The sequence below is a fragment of the Apus apus genome, chromosome Z, assembly GCF_020740795.1.
Source record: "Apus apus isolate bApuApu2 chromosome Z, bApuApu2.pri.cur, whole genome shotgun sequence".
NCBI classification, from domain to species: Eukaryota; Metazoa; Chordata; class Aves; order Apodiformes; family Apodidae; genus Apus; species Apus apus.
The window spans coordinates 28,777,172-28,799,963 of NC_067312.1; the positions used below are offsets into that span (position 1 = coordinate 28,777,172).

The following is a 22,792-nucleotide window of genomic DNA, read 5'->3' on the forward strand; positions in this document are numbered from 1 at the left end:
GGCATGTTCCCTGCAATATTTTTGTTATGTGATTTTACATTAGTGAAAAAAGAAATAAACTGTTGTTAGCCTTGAAAAACCAGTACAGAGACCATGTGTAAAATGGTGTTTTAGTGATTAATAAGAGATTAACACAGTTGTTGGCCAAGTCCCTCCTGCAAACATGACCATAGTCAGTCTTGTTTGACGATCAGTGATGCATTCAGCTACGCTGTGCAGTTATGTGCATTGCTGTTTGGTCTATGTATTTTTTATTGGTATAGGGGATGCATGGTCTAGAAGAAATCTAGTCTGCTGTTCTATCTTAGTCTTTGATGTCAAGGCTACTGTTTTGTTTGTTTGCTTTTTTAAGAAGGGAAAGGAAACAAAAAAAGACATTGAAATCTGATATTTCACCTGGAAATATGTTCAACTGTGATGCAGTGCTGTGAGAAGATCTTAATTACTAAATTGAGAGTAAAAAGCAGTCTAGGCAAAATGTTTGCTTATGTGTTAGGCATTATGTAAAGTCTGTAGATCTGCCAATTCTGTAGGCGTGGGCTTGCTTACAGTTGAAACTCATCCCTCGTTATGTTTTCTGGAACCACTGTTTATCTGGCCTGCTCAGTGCCTGTTCTTTCTGACAGGGACCAATGAGGATAGTAACGTATACTCAAAGTTGAATGTGTCTCAACTTCCTGTTTCTCTTCTGTCAGAAAAAAAGTACCCCAACATGGTAGAAGTGCTATACTGGCAGTATAGGTTACATTTCTCATGCCAACATGAGAAATCCCTTCCCATCCCATCCCATGTTGTTGGGAAAGATATCTTTATTACTTTATATGGGACTGATGAATTTACAGAAATATGGTGCGTAACATCCTTTTTTCTAATTTTTAACCTCACATAGATTGATCGTTATAGTCTAACTCTGTAACTGCACAGTGATTCAAGTAAGTTATGAATAATAACTATTTTTCAGTTCTTTTAATCCTCTGCTGAATAGTCTCTTTTATTGGGCTCTTCCATAGATGTTAGAGGTGCTTTTACATGAAAAATATTCTTGGAATTACAGGCTCTTCTGCACAAATTAGTAGTACTGTGATAATTAAAACTAATTTTATCATCAAATAAATTTGTTCCATCTTCATCTTCTGTAGCTTTTAGTAAAAAGACAGTTAATGACTTTCCTAATCTGTTTGTAATGGGTTTCACTTTCAGTTTTTCTTACAGCATAATTTCTGCAAACACATGAAAACAAACCCCGTTCTTGCTATATTTAAGCTTCCTTCCATTAGACTTAAAAGATTTTGTTGTGTGTTTGTTTTGTTTTGTTGATTTGTTTTTTAAATACTTACAAAAACCTTTTCTTTTGATCAGCGCTTTCCATAGAAAAAATGCTTCAGTTGATATTTTCTTGCATGTTCATGTCTTTACCTTTCTATTCCTGTGTGATTTTTAAAAAGATACCTCTTTTTGAAAGGCCATGTGTTTGCTTTCTTCTTCACTGCTGCTTTGTGTTAATGCTACCTGCCTTCCCCACCTTCTCTGTGCTGGTACTTCTGATGCCCTGGGTGTGCATGCTGTGTCCCATATTGGCCTCTTAGAACTGCCTGCATTCACAGAGATTTCACAGTTGCAGTGCAGGGACACCCAATGTCACTCATGCCCTGCAGTCACACTACAGATGTGTACAGCTAGAGTTCGTTGTTTTGGAAATCAGATCCAATATCATGCACAGTCTCACCCTCCTCCTCCTCTTGGTTGCTTGAAAGATTGAGTCCTGGTCACATACAATGGTAAAATAGGAATGGATCTCGCTGTACAGGTGTTTCAATTTCTGTAGCATTCAGCTCCTGCGCTCAGAATGTGATCTGAGCCTTCTCTTCAGTGTTGGTTAGTTGGTAAGTAGGGGCAAAGGGAGAGGAAGGAATCTTCAGGTCTCAGAAAAGGGCATTGAGATTTACTTGGTTAGCATAGTGGAACTATTTTTAATGTGTGAGTCATCTGTATCTACATTTCTACTTCGTATCCCATGTTCTTGTAATCAAAACAGCTTCTCAAGTAATGGGTATTTTTCTGATACAAGTTCTTTTCACAAATGTTTTTATACTGTAATGACAACTAAATTATTTGATGAAACATAAAAAAATCCTTTTTATGTCTCATGTTCTATAACTTTTCTCCATATTACACGTAGTTTCTGGTAAGGAGAAATTATAGAGAAGTCATTCAAAAACACTGATAAACAACCCCAAGTGTTTAAAGATACTTTCACTCAAATCTGAATATTGCAATAGAGAGTGGAAAATTATATGCAGGGTTTACAAATTAAAATTTATAATTATTTTTTCCTTTGTGGAATGGACGATGTATGTTTAGTTCTGCTTAAATTGATTCATGTGAAACAAATTGCTTGAAAAGAAGAAATGTGACAGTGTCTTTTGTCTGTGACTTGATGTAGCTTGCACATTTTTGTTAACTGTATTTTCCACTGGAAAAAGTTTTCTTAGCTCTCTTCTAAGATATAATTCTCAATTATTAGGTAAATTTAGATAAAACAGACCACAAGGTCTCTCCGTTCACAGTCGGGTTTGCAAGAACAGTATTTAGAGTGGATGCATACATACATGTGTTACGGAGAGGGCAGGGCTGCCTATTTCTGTAGAGAGAAGAAAAGTGATGCCAGGATGTTCTTTCCTAACACAAAGCCTTGCGTAGCTCTAAGTTCGAAGTTAATGAGCACAATCACTTCTCTAGTTAGAGACCTGATGTAACTTTTGCTTTCAGGTAAAACTTTTCGGTTTCTCAAGGTATCTTCCTTCTGATGTTACGTTCCCCTATTTTCTCATTTGGAGTCTTCAGTTCCTATTACAGGACCCTTTCAGTGCCCCGCATGCCTTCAGCATGTTTTTCCGACCCCAGTCTGTCCTCTCTTCACTTTTTGAAGAATGAACCTATGTTGCATTTGAAGTACTATGGGAACTGTAATTTTTGACAAATGAATGAGGTGACAGGAACTGTAGGGAGCACATGTATCTGAGCAGAGCTATGTCTTTCCTTCCTTGACTGCCTGTCCCTTTTTTTTGCCTGCAAAGAAGAGGTTACCTCCTGCAATTTCAGCTTTGTTTTTGAAGAGAAATAATGTTTGGGGCATTCCAGTAGAGCACTGACTGAAAGGGCAAAGTTTGGGCTAAAAATAACTCAAGCCAAGCCACAGACTGTACTTTCATAAGTTGGTGTGTATTACACTGCTTTGTAATATGAAGCCAGTAGCGTTCATGTGTTTGTGTTTATACGGTTTGCCTCCCTGGCATTGCCAAATGGTTTGTAAGGGAAAAAAACACACCAAAAAGGAAACAGAGGGGACAAGCATTCTGATGTTGACTTGTGCTTCCCCAGATGTGTGATACCAGGGTTAAAGGTTTCCAGTGAATTTATTTTTAATGACTGCTAAGAGAAGTTTTTAGACTTTTTGTATCAGGTTAGATCTTGAATTCAATAGTGGATTTTTTATTTTTTATAGTTGATTTATATACTATCTCTATATAAATACTTATTTTGTTTTCACAGTCTCTTGATGGCTTGCATGAAAAAGGAGTGGTTGAAGATGTTCACTGTGGCTCCATGAAGAGTATGCGACCTCCTCACCCTGGAATGGGCCCACCTCAGAGTCCAATGGACCAACACAGCCAAGGTTTATACATACTGTGCATGCTGTATGGTTTTGGGGCCCCTTTGTATCATGAAGAGTTATTAGTTCCATGTAAAAGATTTTAAATTATTTCCTTTCAGCTTTCTTTGGATAGGCTGAACTGATATCACAGGGCGAGGTTAATAACTGAATCCTCTGTATTTCTCAAATGTCCTATCAGTCATGCACTGGAAAAGTGCTAAGGTTCAAGTCTGTGGCTGGGGCAAGTAATTGGACAAAGTCTATTCACATATCTAAAAAACCCCCATCTTGTTCTTTCCTATTTTATGCAGTGATTGTAAATGTAAATGCAGTAGAATATTACTTATTTTAATCCTGTGATGAAGGAATGATGAAGAGAAGAGCCCAAGCAAACCTGGAGAAGCCTTCTCCATTATCTATAGTGTTTGGTCAATGGCTGCTTAAAGTTCTTTCCTAAACTTTTTATGCCAGAAAATACAAACTTTTTTTACCACATTGTTACATACCTTCTTTGTGTCCTTTAGTTTGCAACGTAAGAAGACACGCATTCTATAAGCATCTCAGTATGTTGGAGATTTAACTAGTTACACCTGCTTGTATTAATTAGTTCAGCAGATAAAGCTTCCTGTATTGTGTAATTAATTGTATCATAGCAACACTTGAAGAATCCCAACTGAAATTAGGGTCCTGGTTTGACACACTCTACAAATCTATTGAGAGATCATTCTTTTTTGACATATTTACATGTTTCTTACATAAGATATGTGCTTATTACATAGGAAAGAGAAATCCTGGAAAGTGAAAACAGGTACAGATCAGCAAAATGCCTCAGCTTGAACTGCTTTGTGCCTTACCAATGACTCTTGAGTGAAGCCTTAGTTTGTAATTCATCAGCTGAATCTCTGTCTGGGACCTTGAACATTACAAAGTACTGTTTTTCCATTACACCTTTCAATACAAGTTAAGTAGAATAGAGCTGACTTGGCAGGGACAAATTCTCCATCAGTTAAGATTTCTCCACTGGTTTCAACGAGATGCAAGCATGATCATCTAACAGCAAAATTTTACTTGACTTGGCATTCAGAGGAACTATTTTTTTTCTTGTAATGAACTTATTCCTTAAAATGAAGAGAAATGTTTAGTCTGAAGATGAAGATGGATTGCATTTAAATGTAATGTGCTCAAAATACAAGAGCACAGGTTGCAAATGCTTCAAATACAAGTAGCTCTGAGTTGTTTTCTTCTTTCCTGTGCTGGCTGATACCAGACTTCCAGGTTGTGTTGCTTTACAGAAAGATGATTGTATTAGTGTCAGCTGTGTCAGGCTAAAGACTGCAGTGCTCTCCTTTTCGATGCATGTCAGCAACTGTTGCACAGTAAACAGAGAATACTGGAGTTCTAATGTAAAAAGCCTGCTGGCTTTTTAAAGAAATTATTAAGAAAAGTCCACATGTTCTAATATTTAAATACTTTACTTGACATTACTGAAGAATGTTTTAGCTTTCTTTGCCTCTGTCTCCTTATTTTATTAAAAACAATTACCTTTTCACAAAATATGGTGATGACATTTGAGGCCATTCTGATATGTGTTGGGGAAACTCCCACCTGCTAACCTCGTACTTCCTCCCTGTTGGTGTACATATCAAAGATAGAAAAACACGTTTCTTAATAGCCTTTCAAGCTATTGGATGCTCTCTGATTTACCACCAGATTAGAGTCCTCTAAAACAGTTGTGATTCTTCAAGTTTTGTCGAAGTGGGCAATGTAGTAAAAAACAGTGAGCTTACCCATAGCCACACTCATGAAGAGACAACAGTATGAGTTCCATGAGAAACCATGGAAGGATGCATGGTAAATCTTCTAATGCTGACAAAATCTTCAGTTGCATTTGGTACTTTGTTAGAAACGAAGACTTCCTGTACATTTCTCTGCCTAATGGATTCTTGGATGTCTGATATTTGAGCTTACATTGCTTTTGTGTACAATTTTTAACAATCTGCATTTCAAGTAGAAATTGCACCTCATTAGTTCCAGGTCTGTTTTTTCATAGCTTATTGTCTGTAGGCCTCAAATTGAAGTAGATAAATGTATCTTCTAATTAGCATTGGTTTTGGGTGCTTGGTGGAAAGGAGCTGACAAACTACAAAACCTCAGAGAATGGATAGTCCTAAACTTCTGCCACTAGTATGAAAACATAAGCAGAACAGTTTTATATTAGTTAACTGTCATTTAGTCTAGCACTAGGTAAAATAATGAATGTTCTGTCTTAACTTCATATGATCTTGTTGATAATTCAGGCCACTGAGATTAGTTTTATGAAAAAAGTCATAGAATCATGGTATGGTTTGGGTTGGAAGAGACCTTTAAAGGTCATCTAGTCCAACCCTCTTGCAATGAACAGGGACATCTTCTACTGGGTCAGGTTGCTCAGAGCCCCATCCAACCTGAACTTGAAGATTTCCAGGGATGGGGCATGTGCCACCTTTCTGGGCAACCTTTTCCAGTGTTTCACCATGCTCATCGTAAAAAATATCTTCATTTTATCTAGTCTGAATCTATCATCTTAGTTTAAAACCCTTAACCCTTGTCCTATCGCTACAAGCCCTTTTAAGAAGTCTCTTTCCATCATTGTTTAAGCCCCCTTTGGGTTCTGAAAGGCTGCCTGAGATGCTTCTCTTATCAGGCCAAACAACCCCAGCTCTCGGGCTGTGGTCATAGAGGTGTTTCATCCCTCTGATAATTTTTGTGGCCATCTTCTGGATCCATTCTGACATTTCCATGTTGTTTCTATGCTGAGAATCCCAGAACCTGACACAGTACTGCAGGTGGGGTCCCACCAAAGCAGAGCAGAGGGGGAAAATTGTGTCCCTCAACCTTCTGGCCATACTTCTTTTGATGCAGCCCAGGATACAGTTGGCATTCTGAGCTGCAAGTGCACATTGTCAGCTCATGTCCAGCTTTTCATCCACTAGTGCCCCTCTGACCTTCTCCACAGGGCTGCTCTTAATGTCCATGTCATCCCCCAGTCTGTACTGATCTTTGGGGTTGCCCTGACCTGAGTGCAAGACCTTGCACTTAGCCATGTTGAAGCTCAGGAGGTTCACATGGGCCTGCTTCTCACACTTGCCCAAATTCTTCAGCCTTGTCAAACAAATCTACTATTTTTGTGGAGATCATAAGCTAAATTTCTTTATTGAGGTGTAGACAGGTTTAGTACAGTAATCAGTGCAGTATAGTGTTTTTACAGTCATCAGGAAGATGAATCTTGCCCCATGTATGAATTTCTCTAGGCATTGTTAAAGCTAGGAGTAGTAATGACAGACGTAACTTTGGATGCCCAGTAGAAAAAGTGCTTGGTTTGTTACTGTATGACATTCTGATTTATGAGAAAGATAGCACTAAGTAAAATGAATATTATCTATTATAAAACATTAAGCTATTTAAATGACACAATGTAAAACTAGCTGTAAGTAGATGCTCATCCAATTGTGGATTTGTCTAGCTAGTCTTGGAGGACTCTGTTTTGCTTTAGTGCTGTTCAGTGCATTTGTCAGTGATCTGGAAATGAGTATAAAATCAGTGCTGATAAAATTTGCAGGTAACATAGAGGTTTAGAAGTGGTTAAAGAAGAAGCTGATTACAAAAGCTGATCAGGATGCTCAGTAGGATGTGCTCCTTCCTCTAGTATGAATTTTAGCACAGCCAACAGCATTATATGTCTGGGAGCAAAGTAGTTTATTGTGTAGGTGGTGTGAGCCAGTACCATACAAAGGCTGAAAGTACCAAAGAAAGGCTGAAAAGAGTTTTGGTCGTTCTGACAGACATAAATGTGTATTGCCATATACAGTGTTTGCAGCTGTGAGATGGAATGTCCTACCTGCGTTCAGAAGCAGGGGTGTATTAATTGAGGAGGTGTTACCACCTTTTCTAATTAGTTAGCTGAGGGCCACATTGTAGTATAATTCCATTCTAGGATCTACAGTTCAGAAAGATGTTGAGAAGTGTTTAATGAAGTGTCAAATGTTGGAAGCATCTTTTGCATAAGGAGAGACTGAGTGAGCTGAAACTGCATTGCCTGAAAAAGAGAAGGCTTGGAGATACCTGATGGGACATAGTTAACAAAAAGGGAGCCAGACTCATTGCAGTGATTATCAGTGACAGAAGATGAGACAGCTGGCACAAACTGGAACACAGGAAGTTCCATTGGAACGTAAGAGAATGTGCTTTTACTGTAAACATGGCTGAACAGTACAGTAGGTTGCCCATACAGGTTGTCTAGTTTCCATCCATGCAGGCAGTAAAAACTTGACTGGACAGGTTGCTGGGCAACCTTCTGTAGCTGACTCTGAGCAGGGGGTTGGGCTAGGTGATCTTCAGAAGCCCCTTCCAATCTTAATGAGTCTGTGATTCTGTGAAATTATGTCTTTATTTAGAAGACAAATAAAGGAATGATCTGAAACTTGAAAGACTTGGTTTTTTTCCTGAAGAATGTTAAACTTTATCAGTCTGCACGTTCTCGGGTAGCAGAAGCCTTATAAATAGATTAATCATTTATCTTTAAAAAAAAAAAAAAAATGACATTAATTCAGAATGTATTAAAATGCAGACACACCTTACTTAATGAAGATAACTAACCTTTTGGGCAAGGATTACCCAAGTATTTGTCATAGTTTTTGTGTCACATGAAATCTAAGTCAACAGTGGACATCTTTCTCATCTGTTCTGTGAACCAGAGGGAGGACATAATTTAGAGGGTAAGTCTTTGGTATGTTTTAGACAGGTAGACTGTTGTAGCCGAAATAGTCTGTTATTGCCAGAAATCTGTGAACATGTAAACAGGCTCAAGGATTCTGAGAACTGGTAAACTAGAGGAGGAAGCAATGTTTTTAATTCTTTGAGAGTGGGGAAAATGGGTAGTCTTCATAAAATGATGCTGTTCTTCAAGCTCTGAGTAAATAGTTGTGGTAAATAGGATGCATAGGCAGTAGTCCTTCTATATGCTGCTTATAGTTGAAATTGATCACAAAATGAGTTGTCATTTAAAGGGTACATTTTTTCAGTAGCAGTCTTTTTAATATATATATATATATATATTTAAGAGGTCTTGCAAAAGACTGTCTCTATGTACTAAACCAGTATTTTTTTATAAAATACGTGTTTATGAATGTGGGTGATAAAGTAGAAATTGGCCAACTGCACTTGCAGTTGTAGATACAATTTCTGTAAATCAAACCTGCAGTTGTGACTGAACAACCTTGAAATTAAGGGCACCGAACTTAGAGAGCGAGTTGTTACAGAATTTTGGAAGCAATGATTCTTAGTCTGTATTAAGTAATAATTAACTCACCCATTTTAAGGTGAAATGACTTACTTTTATGAACAAGTCAAAAACATCTGTAAGTTAAATCTGCAAGAAATTAGTAATTTTGTTCTTAAATGCCGCTGCTTGAGTGACAGTTACTGTTCTGACATCTTTTCGTTTTTTTAAACTAACAATAATTATGTGAATAATATATGCAACTTTATTATTTAGATTCTGGATTATTTTTTGGTGCTCTGTGGGATGCTACTCATGCAGGAAGAATCTGTTACAAGCTCAAGACAATTTGTCACATTTTTATTACAGTCATACTGCATTAGGGTGGTTTTCAGAAATCTGACATTAATATATGGGGAAAAAAATACTCAGAATTGGTATCTTTCTTCTCAGCAGTTACTCCTTCTCACTCTTGCTGCTGAACTGAAGAAAGAGTTCCTGACTATTTCTGATGACCAATTTTCTTTTCTTGAGTTTAAACACAATTATGCCCCTTTTTATACCTTTTATACCTTCTTAATACCTTTATTTTCATGCTAACAGGTTAAATGGAAGGAACATCTGTTGCTCCAACTTAGTCTTTAGCTATTTAAATAGTGATCTTAATTGGATTTGAATTGAGTTAGAAACTGCTTTCAGTCGCTGTGAATAAACTGTGCTGAAAAACCCCAAACTGGTATTATAAGTATGAAAATTATGTTTAGGTTTCACTTTGCAAGAAGAATTGAGAGAAACTGCAAATATAAGTGAAATTTTTATATAAAATAAGATACTTTTGACTGGAAAAAAATCAATAAAAGGATACAAATGGACTGAAACAAAAAAATCTGCATTTTTCTGGAATTTGGAACAAATTAAATGCAATTAAACTGACAGCAGTGAAATACAGACTAATTAGGACAGGTCAGTTGTATTTTCTTACTATATGTAAGTGAAAACATAAACTCTGTAGGGATTTAAGGTTCTGAGACCTGACTTGTAAATTGTTTTAATTATTGTGCAGTGTTTGTTGGACTTCTTATGAAAATACTCCTATTAAGCTTAACTTAAAGAATTCACAAAGTTTCTGCTACTTCACAAACATCTGTTGTCTCTACTGTTCTTAAATTAGCTGCACTTTTTTTTTCTGATTTTTTCAGCCTTTTAAACATGAGAAAAGATCTGCCTGCCAGCATAAGACCTCTCAACATTTTATTTCTACAGTTCTAGGCTTAAATGACTTGCACACATGTGGCCTCTTTATGTTGAGAGGATGTTAACCCTAGCCACACTATGTTGTATTTTGCTTATGTTAAGAAAGTTTGTAGCTTCCATCTGACATGAACATGTTTTTCATTGTGTTCCAAGAAGTTAAACTTTCCTACTGCAGTCATGTACTTCATCTTTTTTTTTTTTTAAACCAAAACACCTAACTTTAGTGTATGAGTTAACTGATAGTTCATATAAATGAGTTACACAACTACATTTCTTTGATCCTATCTGTATCTTCCTATCAAAAAATTCTCTTACAGTAATATTTTTGAGAAAAAAATATACCCTTGATACCAGTTTTAGCAGAAAGATATGATATATATGTTCCACAGACACTTCCATCATTTAGGTCTTCTTAATTTTTAGTGGGAAGTCATGACCTCTGTTGATTATTCCAGTGTTTGGACTGGTAAAACCACAACTATTTATAGCTCATATTTGTTACCAGGGTTCGGAATTCATATGTAAAAGTCAAAAAGAATGATCTCTTAATTTTCAGCTCTCTGTTTCTTCAGCTTTAAAACAGATACAGAAGGTGTTCTTTGTTTATGTTAACAAAAGTGAATTTATAAGCAATTAGAGCAAAACTTTATACAATCTGCACTCCAAAAGTACTTGTGTTTAGTAAAATGTTAGAACTAGGATTTCTTCCAGTGTCAATACTGTAGAGACTATACATTGTTTATGACATGTTGTCTTGTGTTTCTGTCTAAACAAGTTTATGTCAAAAAGGGATGAAAAGAGTGTTGCTAATAATGCATGCAGTTAAGAAAGCAGTGTTTTTTTAACTGCTGAAAACTTGAGACTTCTGATGTTGTCTCTTCTGTGACCCCTTAAAGGATTATGGAAAACACAGAACCAAACTCTCCTCAGAGGTGCATTGCAAAAGCAGAAAAAGTGATGGTCAAAAGTTATGTAAGTGAAGTTCCAGTGTGGCTTAAGGGAAAGTAAACTCACTATGAGAGTAATTAAGAATCACCATGATTGGATATTTTCAGAACTCACCTAGATAAGATCTGGAGAAACCTGATAAAGCTTTGGAGTTACCACAGTTCGAAATGGTGTGTTAGTCTCTTTGGCCCGATTTTCCTAGTGTTTGGTGTCTTCTACTCTGTATGTTTTTGAGAACTAAAAGTTAGCTCTTGTCCTTTGCCAGGACATAGAATTCTTCCATTGATAGTGTTCTGCAACCTTACCTTTCAGTGGTTTTGCCACCTTTCATTATGAAGGTTAAGTTAAAGTGAATTGTTTACAAAGAGTAGGAGGCAAAATTTTCTGTGGAAAATCTAGAGGAAGGGATACTTGGCAGTTCATCAAGTAACGAACTATGTGCTAGGTATCTAAAAAAACACTGCTTGCTTATTGTGGAAATTCTTGTGTGCCATGGAAAAATGCCTGTAAAGTGCTTCATGGCAGATGAAAGTGTCTTTGCAAAATTCAGAAAAGTGTCTGCCTTTGCCTGCATATTAAAAATTCCTCTGGACTGTGTATTTTTTTTTTCTTTTATGACATATGCTGCTCAAAACAGTCTTTGTGAGTCTTCATGTATCCTTATGCAGAGCCCATGTGTCCATGCTCACCTGTAATAGAGTATGTGTAAAAAGAGGAAAAAAAGCAAGTGGTATAGAAATTTCATTAGGGGCAGGCTTGTGACTGTATTGTCAAATTGCTAAATCTTCTGAATTTTTTCAAACTTAAAAATGAAAATTTCCATGTTGCATCACAAAATTCAGGTTTTGTAAATGCTGCATCTTAGTCTTTGCAAGATGTTTGGAAGAATTTTGTTCTTTCCTGAGATATTATATTAGAATTTTGTTTTCATTAATACGCCAAGAATCCTAATGCTGAGGACTTCGAGGGAGTGAGAAAGTGTAACTATATCTAGAAAACTCAAAAAAAGCCTCCTTTCTAAAAACTACTCTCTGCAAAACATAGTCACAGACTTGAAGCTGCAACTGTTAGGACTCAAAGCAAGAGGTCAGTATCTTACACTAGAGTTTCAGATTTTTATAGTCCCCGTGTGGTTTGGGTCTAAAATATTACCAGTGATTAAGGAATATATAACCTGAACAATGTAACTTGAGGGAGGAAGCAAACCTTTCTGAGGCAGTTTTGAAAACAGTGTAAATCAAAGTAGGTGCTATTTAAAGTAAATTATGAGCTTTAGAAATGTAACAGTAATGAGGAAACATTGCAATAAGCCCCATTTTGTAGTATCAAACAATAATAAAGTTGCATATTTTTATTTTTGTTGTGGCATAGTTTTTTTTTTTTAAAGCAGTGTGGTAAGCAAGAGGGATTTGTAGCTTCCCCTCTTTAATTAAAACAAAAAAAAAAGTGAGTGGAAGGCAATGAATAAGTGGAATAAACTTACAGTGATTTATCATAACTTTTTATCACCATCAGTGGGTGTATAAACGGGTTTTATATTGACTTAGTAAATAATTTCAGTAACTATAAGTTTTTAAGGTCGCTTTCTCCCCTTTACTTGAACTCCTTACTTCACTTCCCTATTTTTCTCTTACTCTTATGTTCTTATTTTATTTCTTATTCTCACTAGGTTCTTTTTCTTTTCCTGTCATTATTGTCAAACTAAGTCTGTTTCTGTCTTCTTATCTGGTCTTTTCACATCTCAAAACCATTTTTTCCCTACTGTACTTCTACCTTCTTTTCCTTTTATAAAAGAGCTGAGTTCCTCTCTTGATTGCCCTTTATCTCAGACGTTTACAACCTTTAATTTATTGTGGAATATTTTCATCCCCAGACATCATGATTGATGGACTTTCAATTCTTTAGGACTCTCACCTGTCAACTTATTTAAGTTCTAGTGACTTACAGCTGCTGTCATCCCAGAGAAGTTGGGACTACTTTGAGATTTTGCCTATGCTACCCAGTAAAAGGATCAGTAAAAACAGTGAAGCTAAAGTGAGGGCAAAACTATTTGCTTCTTTGACCTGGACTATGTATAGATGAAATTGATGTTGTTTCACTTTAAAGTGTCAGATCAGTGGGAGAAGAGTAGATTTGCTGTCACAGAACCATATACTGTGTCATGAACTTAGGAGTTCAGTGTTATGTGCCTTGCTAAAGAGTACGGAAACAAGCCAGATGTCTTGGGGTTTATTTATTTATTTATTTATTTGTGGGGGTTTTTTTTGACTTTTCAAATTGGTAAGGACATTACTTGTGCTCCACAATAATAGAGTGAAGTGGGTAAGTATTATTACCTTTTTTCACTTTTGGTGGACATGTTTAAAACCTAGTTCTCTGTTGTGCATTACCTGAAGGATCACTCCTCGTATTTTTTTCAGAAATCCTACTTATTCTTGGAAATTTCACCAAAATTCTATGCTGTGTCTTTTCATGGATGCATTATGAAGCTCAAGGAAATACATATTAAATGTAATTAAAATTTGAACTTGAAACTGCTGCATTTTTAAGTGTTATTGTAATAAGATAAAACACTCTTAGGAACTGTGCTTGTATGTAGGGCAGCACAGTCTTCAGCATCTTCTTCAGAACATGGTTTTTGTGCTTGCAGTTGGTGTTCCAATTTCTTGAACACCACCCAGATGGTTAAAAGGTATTGAACATACTTTGTCTGACTAAAACTGTTAATCTGTATAAATTAAAAAGCAATTGCATAGAAATTTAATATTATCTATTTCAATTTTTTAATGTTGGCAAGTTTGGGCAAAGAAGGCCTCTATCAGTGAATGGGTATTCCTTGATCTATGTGCATAAAATAAATTTTTTATATTAAGCTGTAAAATAGATATAGTTCACTTCATGTGTTCTACAGTGAAATATTTGTCCAACATTCTAGTGAAACAATACTGTATCCTGATGCTTCTGTAGTGTATTTCGTGTTTTAGTTTGTCTTACTTTGTATGTGAGGGTAATTGTTATTTTTGGAAGTTATTTGGCTATATATAATCATAGTTCTTAAATAATAGCTGATGAGGCTATATAGATATCCCAAGGAAATTCTGATTGCACTTTTGTTCTTGCGGAAATACTACAGCTATCCTGACTTGAGAAATGTTTTTATACTCCATGTGCTGTTAAAGAAATCTAACTGAATGTAGATTTGACTAACCAGAGAGATGATTTTGTGATGCTCTTACCTGTTCTAGGTTATATGTCTCCACACCCATCTCCACTAGGAGCGCCAGAGCATGTGTCCAGTCCAATGTCTGGAGGAGGTCCAACTCCACCCCAAATGACTCCCAGCCAACAAGGACCCATCATTCCAGGAGACCCACAAGTTATGAATCAACCTAACAGAGGTCCTTCCCCTTTCAGCCCTGTACAGCTGCATCAGCTGCGGGCTCAGATCCTGGCATACAAAATGTTAGCCAGAGGTCAGCCTTTACCAGAAAACCTCCAGCTTGCTGTTCAGGGCAAGAGGACCCTACCTGGCATTCAACAGCAGCAGCCTCCCAGTGCTTTCAATAGACAGTCTGGTAAGTGAATCTGGGCCTTGTGTCATTTTGCAGGTAATTCTTGAAGTTCTACCTGTGGAAAATTAAGAAACGAGTGCTGTGCAGGACTATAATTTGGGACTGTAGCCTGGCATCTAAGTGAACAACAGTCTTTAGTTTTCAGCTCGAGTGAGTGCGTAAACCACATTAATAATAATAATAATAATTATTAATCCATTATTAAAACTGAAAGTGATTTCACTGTGCAGTACTGTGTCAGTCCTGATTATGCTTGACATTTTTTGAATGTTAATTATACTTTACTGATCGCAATTTTACTGTTTTTCTTGGAGTGAATTTTCAGTCTCCTGTCGCGATGCACAAAAATAAATTAAAAATGTTGCAATTTTTTCTCCTAAGATTAACAATGTACAGTGCAGTAAGCAAGGACATTTTGGTCCTAAGAAAACTGGTACATTAAACACCTCACACCTGTTAGTTTCTGAACATTTCCATTACTGAGTTTGTGTTAGAAATCAAGGGTTAAGATGATACTATTTTGTTTTTATTAATGATTTTTCACTGGTCTCTTCCTTATAGTCAATGTGACTTTGCTACTGAGTAAGGTATTTTTAGGAGGCAAGATTTTAATATGCTTGATTACACATATTTTTTTACAATAAAATCTACTTAAATCCATATATAATGAAGACAAGTACTGCTTGTCGGAATAGACTGGCATGCTGGAAAGCAGAGTGATTTTTTAATAAATGGAAATCCTGTGTATTGTAGTAAGTTTCTTTACTCTTTCAAATTGCAGGTATTGGGTTACATACAATGAGTGGTGCTGCAGCTGGACCAGGGCCTGCTCCAGGTGTGCCTGGACATACAGCTGCCATTACCCCTAAAACTTGGACTGAAGGTATAATGGCCTATAAATCTAATTCCATGTATCATGCAGAGTTATGATTAAGCAGTGTGGGGTAGAGTTTGGGGGACACAGGCAGGGGGGAAAAAAAAAAAAGGAAGGTAAAAAGGCATGCAGAAAAACTGTAACCTTCAGCGTGCCTAGGACTTGAATCAGAGTGTCTAACCATGCATTTATCCATGAATGACTAGACTTCACAAAATTGAAACAGCTTTTTACAGTCAGAATGAAATGTGCAAGTTGCCTGAGAGACACCCATAAAATCTACTTAGTAAGTTACATTTTGAGCATGTTTAATTGCAGCAAGCTTGTCTTTCAACTATAGTGTTTGCTAGTGTAAACAAAAGTTTTCAAACCATGGTAGAATTAGGCTTTTTTTTTTTTTTTAATAATTGGATTACTTTGAAAGTTCAGTGTAGTCTTTGAGATCAATGAACAATGTAATTTTTTTTCCCCTGAATGGTAAGAAGGTTATGAACCAAATAATTCAGATTTGGGTTTACAGGTTGATTTTATTTGTAAGTAGAGTAGAAGAAGTATTAAAAAGAATTACAAGTCCCTAGTATTATATAATGTTTGGGGTTTTTTTTAGAGAGATTTAAGAATAGACACAATATTACAGGTGTGCAAATAACACAGTCATCTCATACTGTAGAAATGTTATTCTAAGTTGTTGCTTGTGGGTAAATGTGATAGCAGAGATGACTCCGTAATAGTTGATGTCATTAAAAAATTCTCCGTCATTAGTCAGCTACTTAGGACAATATAAAAAGAAAATTAAATACTGGTATGTAATCAGATGTAGAATTGGTTTTATTGGGATACTTCCCATGAATACTTAAATTTTAAACAGGTCAATAAAGAGGGCAAAACACGTTTCTTCTGAGGCTGTATGACTTTACCAAGCTCAACTACTGCTACTAAAAAATGCTGGCAGCTGTACAGAATTGCTAGATGGATAGTTTTATCCAAATTATCCAATATGTCCTATTAATATGTCTGTCCTGTTTAACTACAAGCTGCTTACTTTATCTCTTTTTTTGTTGCTGTTTTTTTCATAAGAAAAAAAAATTCTGTCCTTGCTACATCTGGAGGTTTTATTTTATGTATTTTTAAAGATGATGCTTATTTCTTTAAATTTCTTTTTCGTTAATTATGCAGTAGTTTGCGGTAGTCTTTGTTTTGCAGTTCAATTTGCATGATTCTCTGAAAACTGAGACTACACAGAGGCTTTTTGGTGGGCTTGCTTGCTTTCTTTCAGTTTTTTTTGCAAGATGAAATGCAATGTTGCTAAATACAGAATCTACAGCTTATGCTTAAGTCCATTTTCTGGAGTTTGATTCAGATGTGTGAATCACAAGTGGTGATCTCTGAAGGAAGCTTTTAATCTAGATGACAGGATGTTGTGTTTGAATTAAGATGGAGTTCACAATTTCAGGTGTACTTTGCAGTTGGTTTTCCTAACATTTAATGGCTATGACTCCTCAGGCAATTAAGTGACATCTTTATTATTGCAGTGTCTATTGTCAGGGTCAGTGTTTGAACATCTGAATGTGGAGGTGACTTGTTGGCATAATGACATACTGAAATCTGTGACCCTTAGTGTCTATAAATGGCACATGCTGTTTTTATGTTATTTGAGGTGTTAATTTTCAAAATCATTAGGATGCTATAAGATAAAACAGTAATCAAATTCCTGGTGTTTGAAATACTTAAATACAATTAATAGGAGATGGTAGCAAAACAAAGACTACTGGTATTTGATAGCTCTAAATAGAGTTGTAGAAATTTCAGTATGGCTGTCTAGTTCTGATAGAGCTCTAAAAGCAGACCTACTTGTGTTGGTTGTGAGGCTGTGATTATAGATGCCTTCTTCTAAGTGGTGGAAGGATAGTGAACAAGAAGCAGAATTAGGTCTTACACTTGCACAAATTCAGTTCTATGAATGTTTTACTGCTTCTGATTGTAGAATTAAAAGGCAGCAGGAATAGGAAAAAAAATTACACTCATCATAAAGTTTCGGGTGTTTTGCTTTTCTTTGGACCACTTCCTGCAATGTATGGTATAGTTGCATTTTAGTATGTTTTTAAATATGGAGTGTAGTCTGTCTCAGAGTGCTCTTCATGGTAATTTTGAATGTCTATCTTAGCTTCACACTCTGTCTTCAGAAACTGTCTTGATTTTCTTGCTGCGTTCCAAATAAGTACTTCTTATGATTCAGGCCAAGCCCCAGATATGAGTGTCTCCAATACGCAGCAAAAGCTTCCTGCGCCGCCTCCTAGTGGGAGGCCTTCTCCTGCCCCTCCTGCTGCCCAGCCTGCTGCCGCCATGCCTGGGCCATCTGTACCACAGCCACCACCTGGACAGCCTTCTCCCATAGTTCAGCTGCAGCAAAAGCAGAATCGCATCAGCCCTATCCAGAAGCCACAAGGACTGGATCCTGTTGAAATACTCCAAGAACGTGAATACAGGTAAAAGTGAATAACAAGACTCAAATGTGTATGTGGAGTGTTGTTTTCCACTTTCTCAACTGAAACTACTTGCAATTAACTGAAAGGGTAATTAATCACTGGAGTAGGCTGCCCAAGGAGATGGTTGAACATCTCCATTCCTGGAGATGTTTTAAAGACATAGAGATGTCATGCTTAGGAACATGTTTAAGCACTGGACTTGGTAAAGTTAGTGGTTGGTAGAGTTATGTTACGGTTGGACTCAAATGATTTTATAGATCTTTTCCAACCAGAATGATTCTGTAACTACAGTACTGACAATAGTACAAACTGAGTTGCCAGAGAGAGAGGTACAAAAATGTCAAACCAAACTGATTTAAGTCTGCCTCAGGCTATGAACTGTGAAATAGTAAGGCACACTGGCAAACCAGGTAAGTTTAAAACAGGCTCAAGGACTCTGCTGGATTAGTATGTTACTTGGATGCTGCAAATACTGTGTGGAGGATTGGCCCTGGCTGGACACCAGGTGCCCACCAAAGCTACTTTATCACTCCCCAACTCAGCTGGACAGGGAATAGAAAATATAACGCAAGGCTGGTGGTTTGAGATAAGGACAGGGAGAGATCATTCAGCAATTACCATCATGGGCAAAACAGAGTTGACATGGATAATTTATATTTAATTTACCAATCAAATCAAATGGCTTTCACTTTATGAAGGTAAAACACCATGAAGTGTTTTAGGTTGTGGTGCCATGTCCAGAATCTGGGTCTGGATCCTGAAAAAGTTCTTACTTTTTGCATGAAATAATATTTAGGTAATTTATTGGCATGTTGCTGGGGTCATTCTGTCAGTCTTACCCTTAATACCTTAGGACTAAATGGGCATAGCTATTTCAGTGTGAGCAAGCACTATTTTCTAACATTTTTTTGAAATCTTGTAGAAAACACATTATACAGTTTCACAATGGCTCTGAGTGAAGAATTGTAGCACTAACCTGAGCCAAGAATTGTGTGGCCAGTGTAGTACAACCTTTTATGCATCAGTTAACTTCAAATTGTTACTCCTCCTGTCTTTCCTTTGCACAATTTCTGCCAACTATTATGCCTTAGTATGCATAAATGGAGGAAAGCAAGGAGTGACAAAAGGTAACAGTGTTGTATTTGCTCTTGTGAAGAAACAGTTGCAGATAGAGCATATCTTAGGTTCTAAATGCCCTGGTCTTCTTGGCAGAATAAGCGAGGTGGAAGTTCGATGGACTCTGCAGCAGAAGGGCTTTTTTTAATTTTGTTTTTTCTTGTTATGGTAGTACACAAACAGTGATCCAGGCTTTTTTAAAATGTTGAGCAGTGCTTACCAGAATGCTTAGAACTTCTGACAGTCTTTGTTATTTAAAACTGTAAAAGTAAGATCAGATAAAAGCTTTGAATAAAGCAATTTATTGGCTTTTGTGCTTTGGATTATGCTATACCTGGTTTTACTGTAGGCAAGTTTAATACATAAACATGACATATGCACGCTTTCTTCATGAAATGGTAGTAGAAAAAAGTTAACAGAAACATTTGTATCCTGAAACCAGTGAAGTTAGCGAAAGCTTTATGAAACGGTTGTCTCTTGAGATCTGTCAGTATTTAACTCTTTTAATAAAGGAGCATTATACTTTGAAATACCTAGAAGACTGAATTACTAATTTTCATGAAAAGACAGAATTATCATGTAGGTATTTTAAGTATTCATATTTCAAACATACAGATAGACCCAAAGGCCAGAATTTTGATTTACTGCCTTATCGTGGGAAAATGTAAGCTCTGAATCTAGTCAAGTTAGGAATTTATGAAAGTGACAGATTAGGCTTATTCAGTGACTGTACTGGTTTTGGCTGGGATAGAGTTAAGTTTCTTCATAGTATCTTGTATGGGGCTGTGTTTTAGATTTGTGCTGAAAATAGTCTTGATAAGACACTGATGTTTTCGTTCTTGCTGAGCAGTGCTTACACAGCATCAAGGCGCTTTCGTTTTCTCACACCACCCTGCCAGAGAGTAGTCTGGGGTGCATGGAAGTTGGGAGGGGACACAGCCGGGACAGCTGGCCCCAACTGGCCAAAGGGATATTGCATACTCTGTGACATCATCCTGCTCCGCAGTAAAACTGGGCTGAGGGGTACGCACTGATCAGGGTCTGACTGGGCATTTGTCACTTGGTGGTGAGCAATTGTTTTAATTTGCATTGCTTCTTGGGTTTTCTTTTCCTCTCTCTTTGGGTTTTTTCCCCTCTTCTTTCCTTACGTTTTTTCTTTTTGATTATTAAACTGTTTTCATCTCAACCTATGAGTTTCTTTCTCGCCTTTACTCTTGCAATTCTCTCCTCATCCCATCAGGGGTGGTGGGAGCAAGCGAGCACTTGCATGGTGCTTTGTTGCTGTCCAGGATTAAACCATGACAGTGACCTTGAACATGGTGTTTCTAGACTAAAGGTGTGTAGTGTGCTGCTGGGTAGACAGTAATTAAATGCTACTTCAAGAGCTACATAGTAAAAAGTTAATTATTTAAATGTTTGGCCATTTCTCATGTTGCATACACACCTCTCAGGCACCTAAAGTCAGATTTTTGGGGAAGTTCTCACTACTGCATACACATTTACATTTTTTAATGGGTCATGTACATACTGTAAACAAGAAATACTTTAGGTTTTGCCTTTTTTTTTCAGTGATAGCAATTCTTGTTTCCTTTCCTTGTTGTTACAAAGTTATGCAGTTTGTTTCATCAAACAATTCATCAAATAGGCACTTAGAAGTACAACATAGCATTCATAGTCATTAACCATGTGTTAAACAGATCATTACAGATGGAGAAGCAGTAATGCACCTATTAACATATTATGGGATTTGAAAAAGCTTTGAATATGAAACATCAGCAAACTGCTTTTTCTCCCTGAAAAACTTGGGTCTAGTTGTAAAAAAGGCTCCTGTGTATATAAAAAAGGGAAACAAAATGGAGAGTTAATGTTGCTGTCAAATTCACATAGTTGTGCTGAGAAGCTATTTGCAGCATATGTTGATTTGGGATTATAAAATAATTGTTGTTAATCTCTGTGTGGCTAAATGTGGATAAAAAGAACCTTAGAAATTTAAAATTTGTATCAATATAAGGAGTTTAAATTATTTGTATGTGTTAAAATTTTGTTATTTGAAATCTGGCCAGAATGAAAAATTCATACCATACTTTTATAAACCTTTCCTTAAAGCTTTCTTCAAAATAAAGTACTGCTTTTCAATCTCACTGAATAGAGCTCTTAAAGCTACTAAATTTTGTTCTATTATATCAAAGGGTGTTTTCCCACCTTCTCATTGGTAATTAAAAAAATACACTTCCTAGTATCCTGTAGATTGTTGGTGGTTTCTTTCTGTATCTACAAAGTATCTTCTTATATATCTTTGGTTTACTGCATGGCATCCATGCCAGACAGGTTTGAATGTGCAACTGTAACCTGTGCTCTTGACCCCTGTGAATGAGGAAGATGTGTGCATCACTTTTTTTTGCAGAGGTCTCGGTGTAGATGCACTAGCCACCTTCTGCGTGGATGAAGATAAATTGCTGAACTGCAAAGGTTAAATATATCCCTTAAACAGTGAGATTATAGCCTTCAGGTGCTTGTAAAAAGTATTTAGGAAACTTTTATTTGGATTCTCTTTACGTAGTAGATATCAGTATTTTCAGTCATGTGTATCAGTCATTCTTTTCAGAAAGCAGAAAGTGGCTGTGGTGAGAAACACCTCAAGTAGTTGTTGCATTCACTTGAGTTGGGGTGTCTGTGGTGAAATTCTTTAAAAAATCGTAGTGAATACTCAAGAAAATGCTACTCCTATTAGTACTACTGTTAGTAGTACTAGACAATGTAATTAGTACTTACAGAGTAGTCTGAAGTAAAACTTCAAAGTATGTTCCCTTTTTTTGTTTTAGATATAACCCATATGGTTGCTGGTTTTCATTATTCTTACATATGTGTGCTTTAGATTTCCATTAGTATTTAAACTTTTTTGACCAGGACTTTATTTTAATAGAGAACAGATCAGAGTTTCAATGAGAATTTTTTTGATCTGTACTGACTTAGAAACACTGATTTTATTTTTTTTCTCCATTCCTTCCCTCTGGATGGATTACAAAAGGAGGTGTCCTGGTTTGAGCCAGGATGAAGTGAACCAGGACAGGAGGGTAGTCACACAAAGAAGTGTAAAATTGTCATTGTTTGTAGGTCAGTGCAGAACTCTTGTTTTTGCAGTAATTTCTTTTTTTTATTTTTTATTTATTTTTAAAATCTTAGTTTTAATAATAATTTAGATGACAGATCTAGAAACCCCAACTCAACTTTAGCTATAGTTTGAATTTCTGCCGTGTAAACTTTTACATCAGCAGGGTCTTTGACCTCTTTTATATCTGGAGTTAAAGTAATAAGCAAATTCTGGCATATAACTAAGTTAACATTTTACTTCATGTTTGTGAAATGTCTCATCCATTTAGTTGTGTAAAACCATAAGCTCTGATAGGAAGAATCTAGCTTAGGTTTTTTGCTCATCCTCTTATATAGTACAAGAAGGAGCACTCAGTGCTAACAAGAAAAAGAAAGGAAAATACATTCGGTATTCGTCTGCCTTACTAAGTTCACAGCTTAAAACAGAAATTACAAAGGTTGTGACTGCTCCCCTGAAATTTCACTGAAGTCAGTGAAACTGTAATTTGGCTATAATTTTTTTAAGGTGATGGTTTCAGG

General features: G+C 36.5%; 1 protein-coding gene across 4 annotated transcripts in view; it reads left to right on the forward strand.

The window, feature by feature from the left end:
• The window catches only part of SMARCA2 (SWI/SNF related, matrix associated, actin dependent regulator of chromatin, subfamily a, member 2), a 115,829-nt gene that overhangs the window by 13,285 nt on the left and 79,752 nt on the right, over positions 1–22,792 (forward strand). For 3 of the 4 annotated variants that reach the window (XM_051642075.1, XM_051642077.1, XM_051642076.1), the window contains exons 3-6: positions 3,553–3,676; positions 14,360–14,689; positions 15,468–15,569; positions 17,797–18,046. In XM_051642075.1, coding sequence (XP_051498035.1) covers positions 3,553–3,676; positions 14,360–14,689; positions 15,468–15,569; positions 17,797–18,046 — 806 coding nt within the window. Of the gene's footprint in view, positions 1–3,378; positions 3,464–3,552; positions 3,677–14,359; positions 14,690–15,467; positions 15,570–17,796; positions 18,047–22,792 lie in introns of those variants that run through there. The other variant, XM_051642079.1, reaches the window with a different exon arrangement.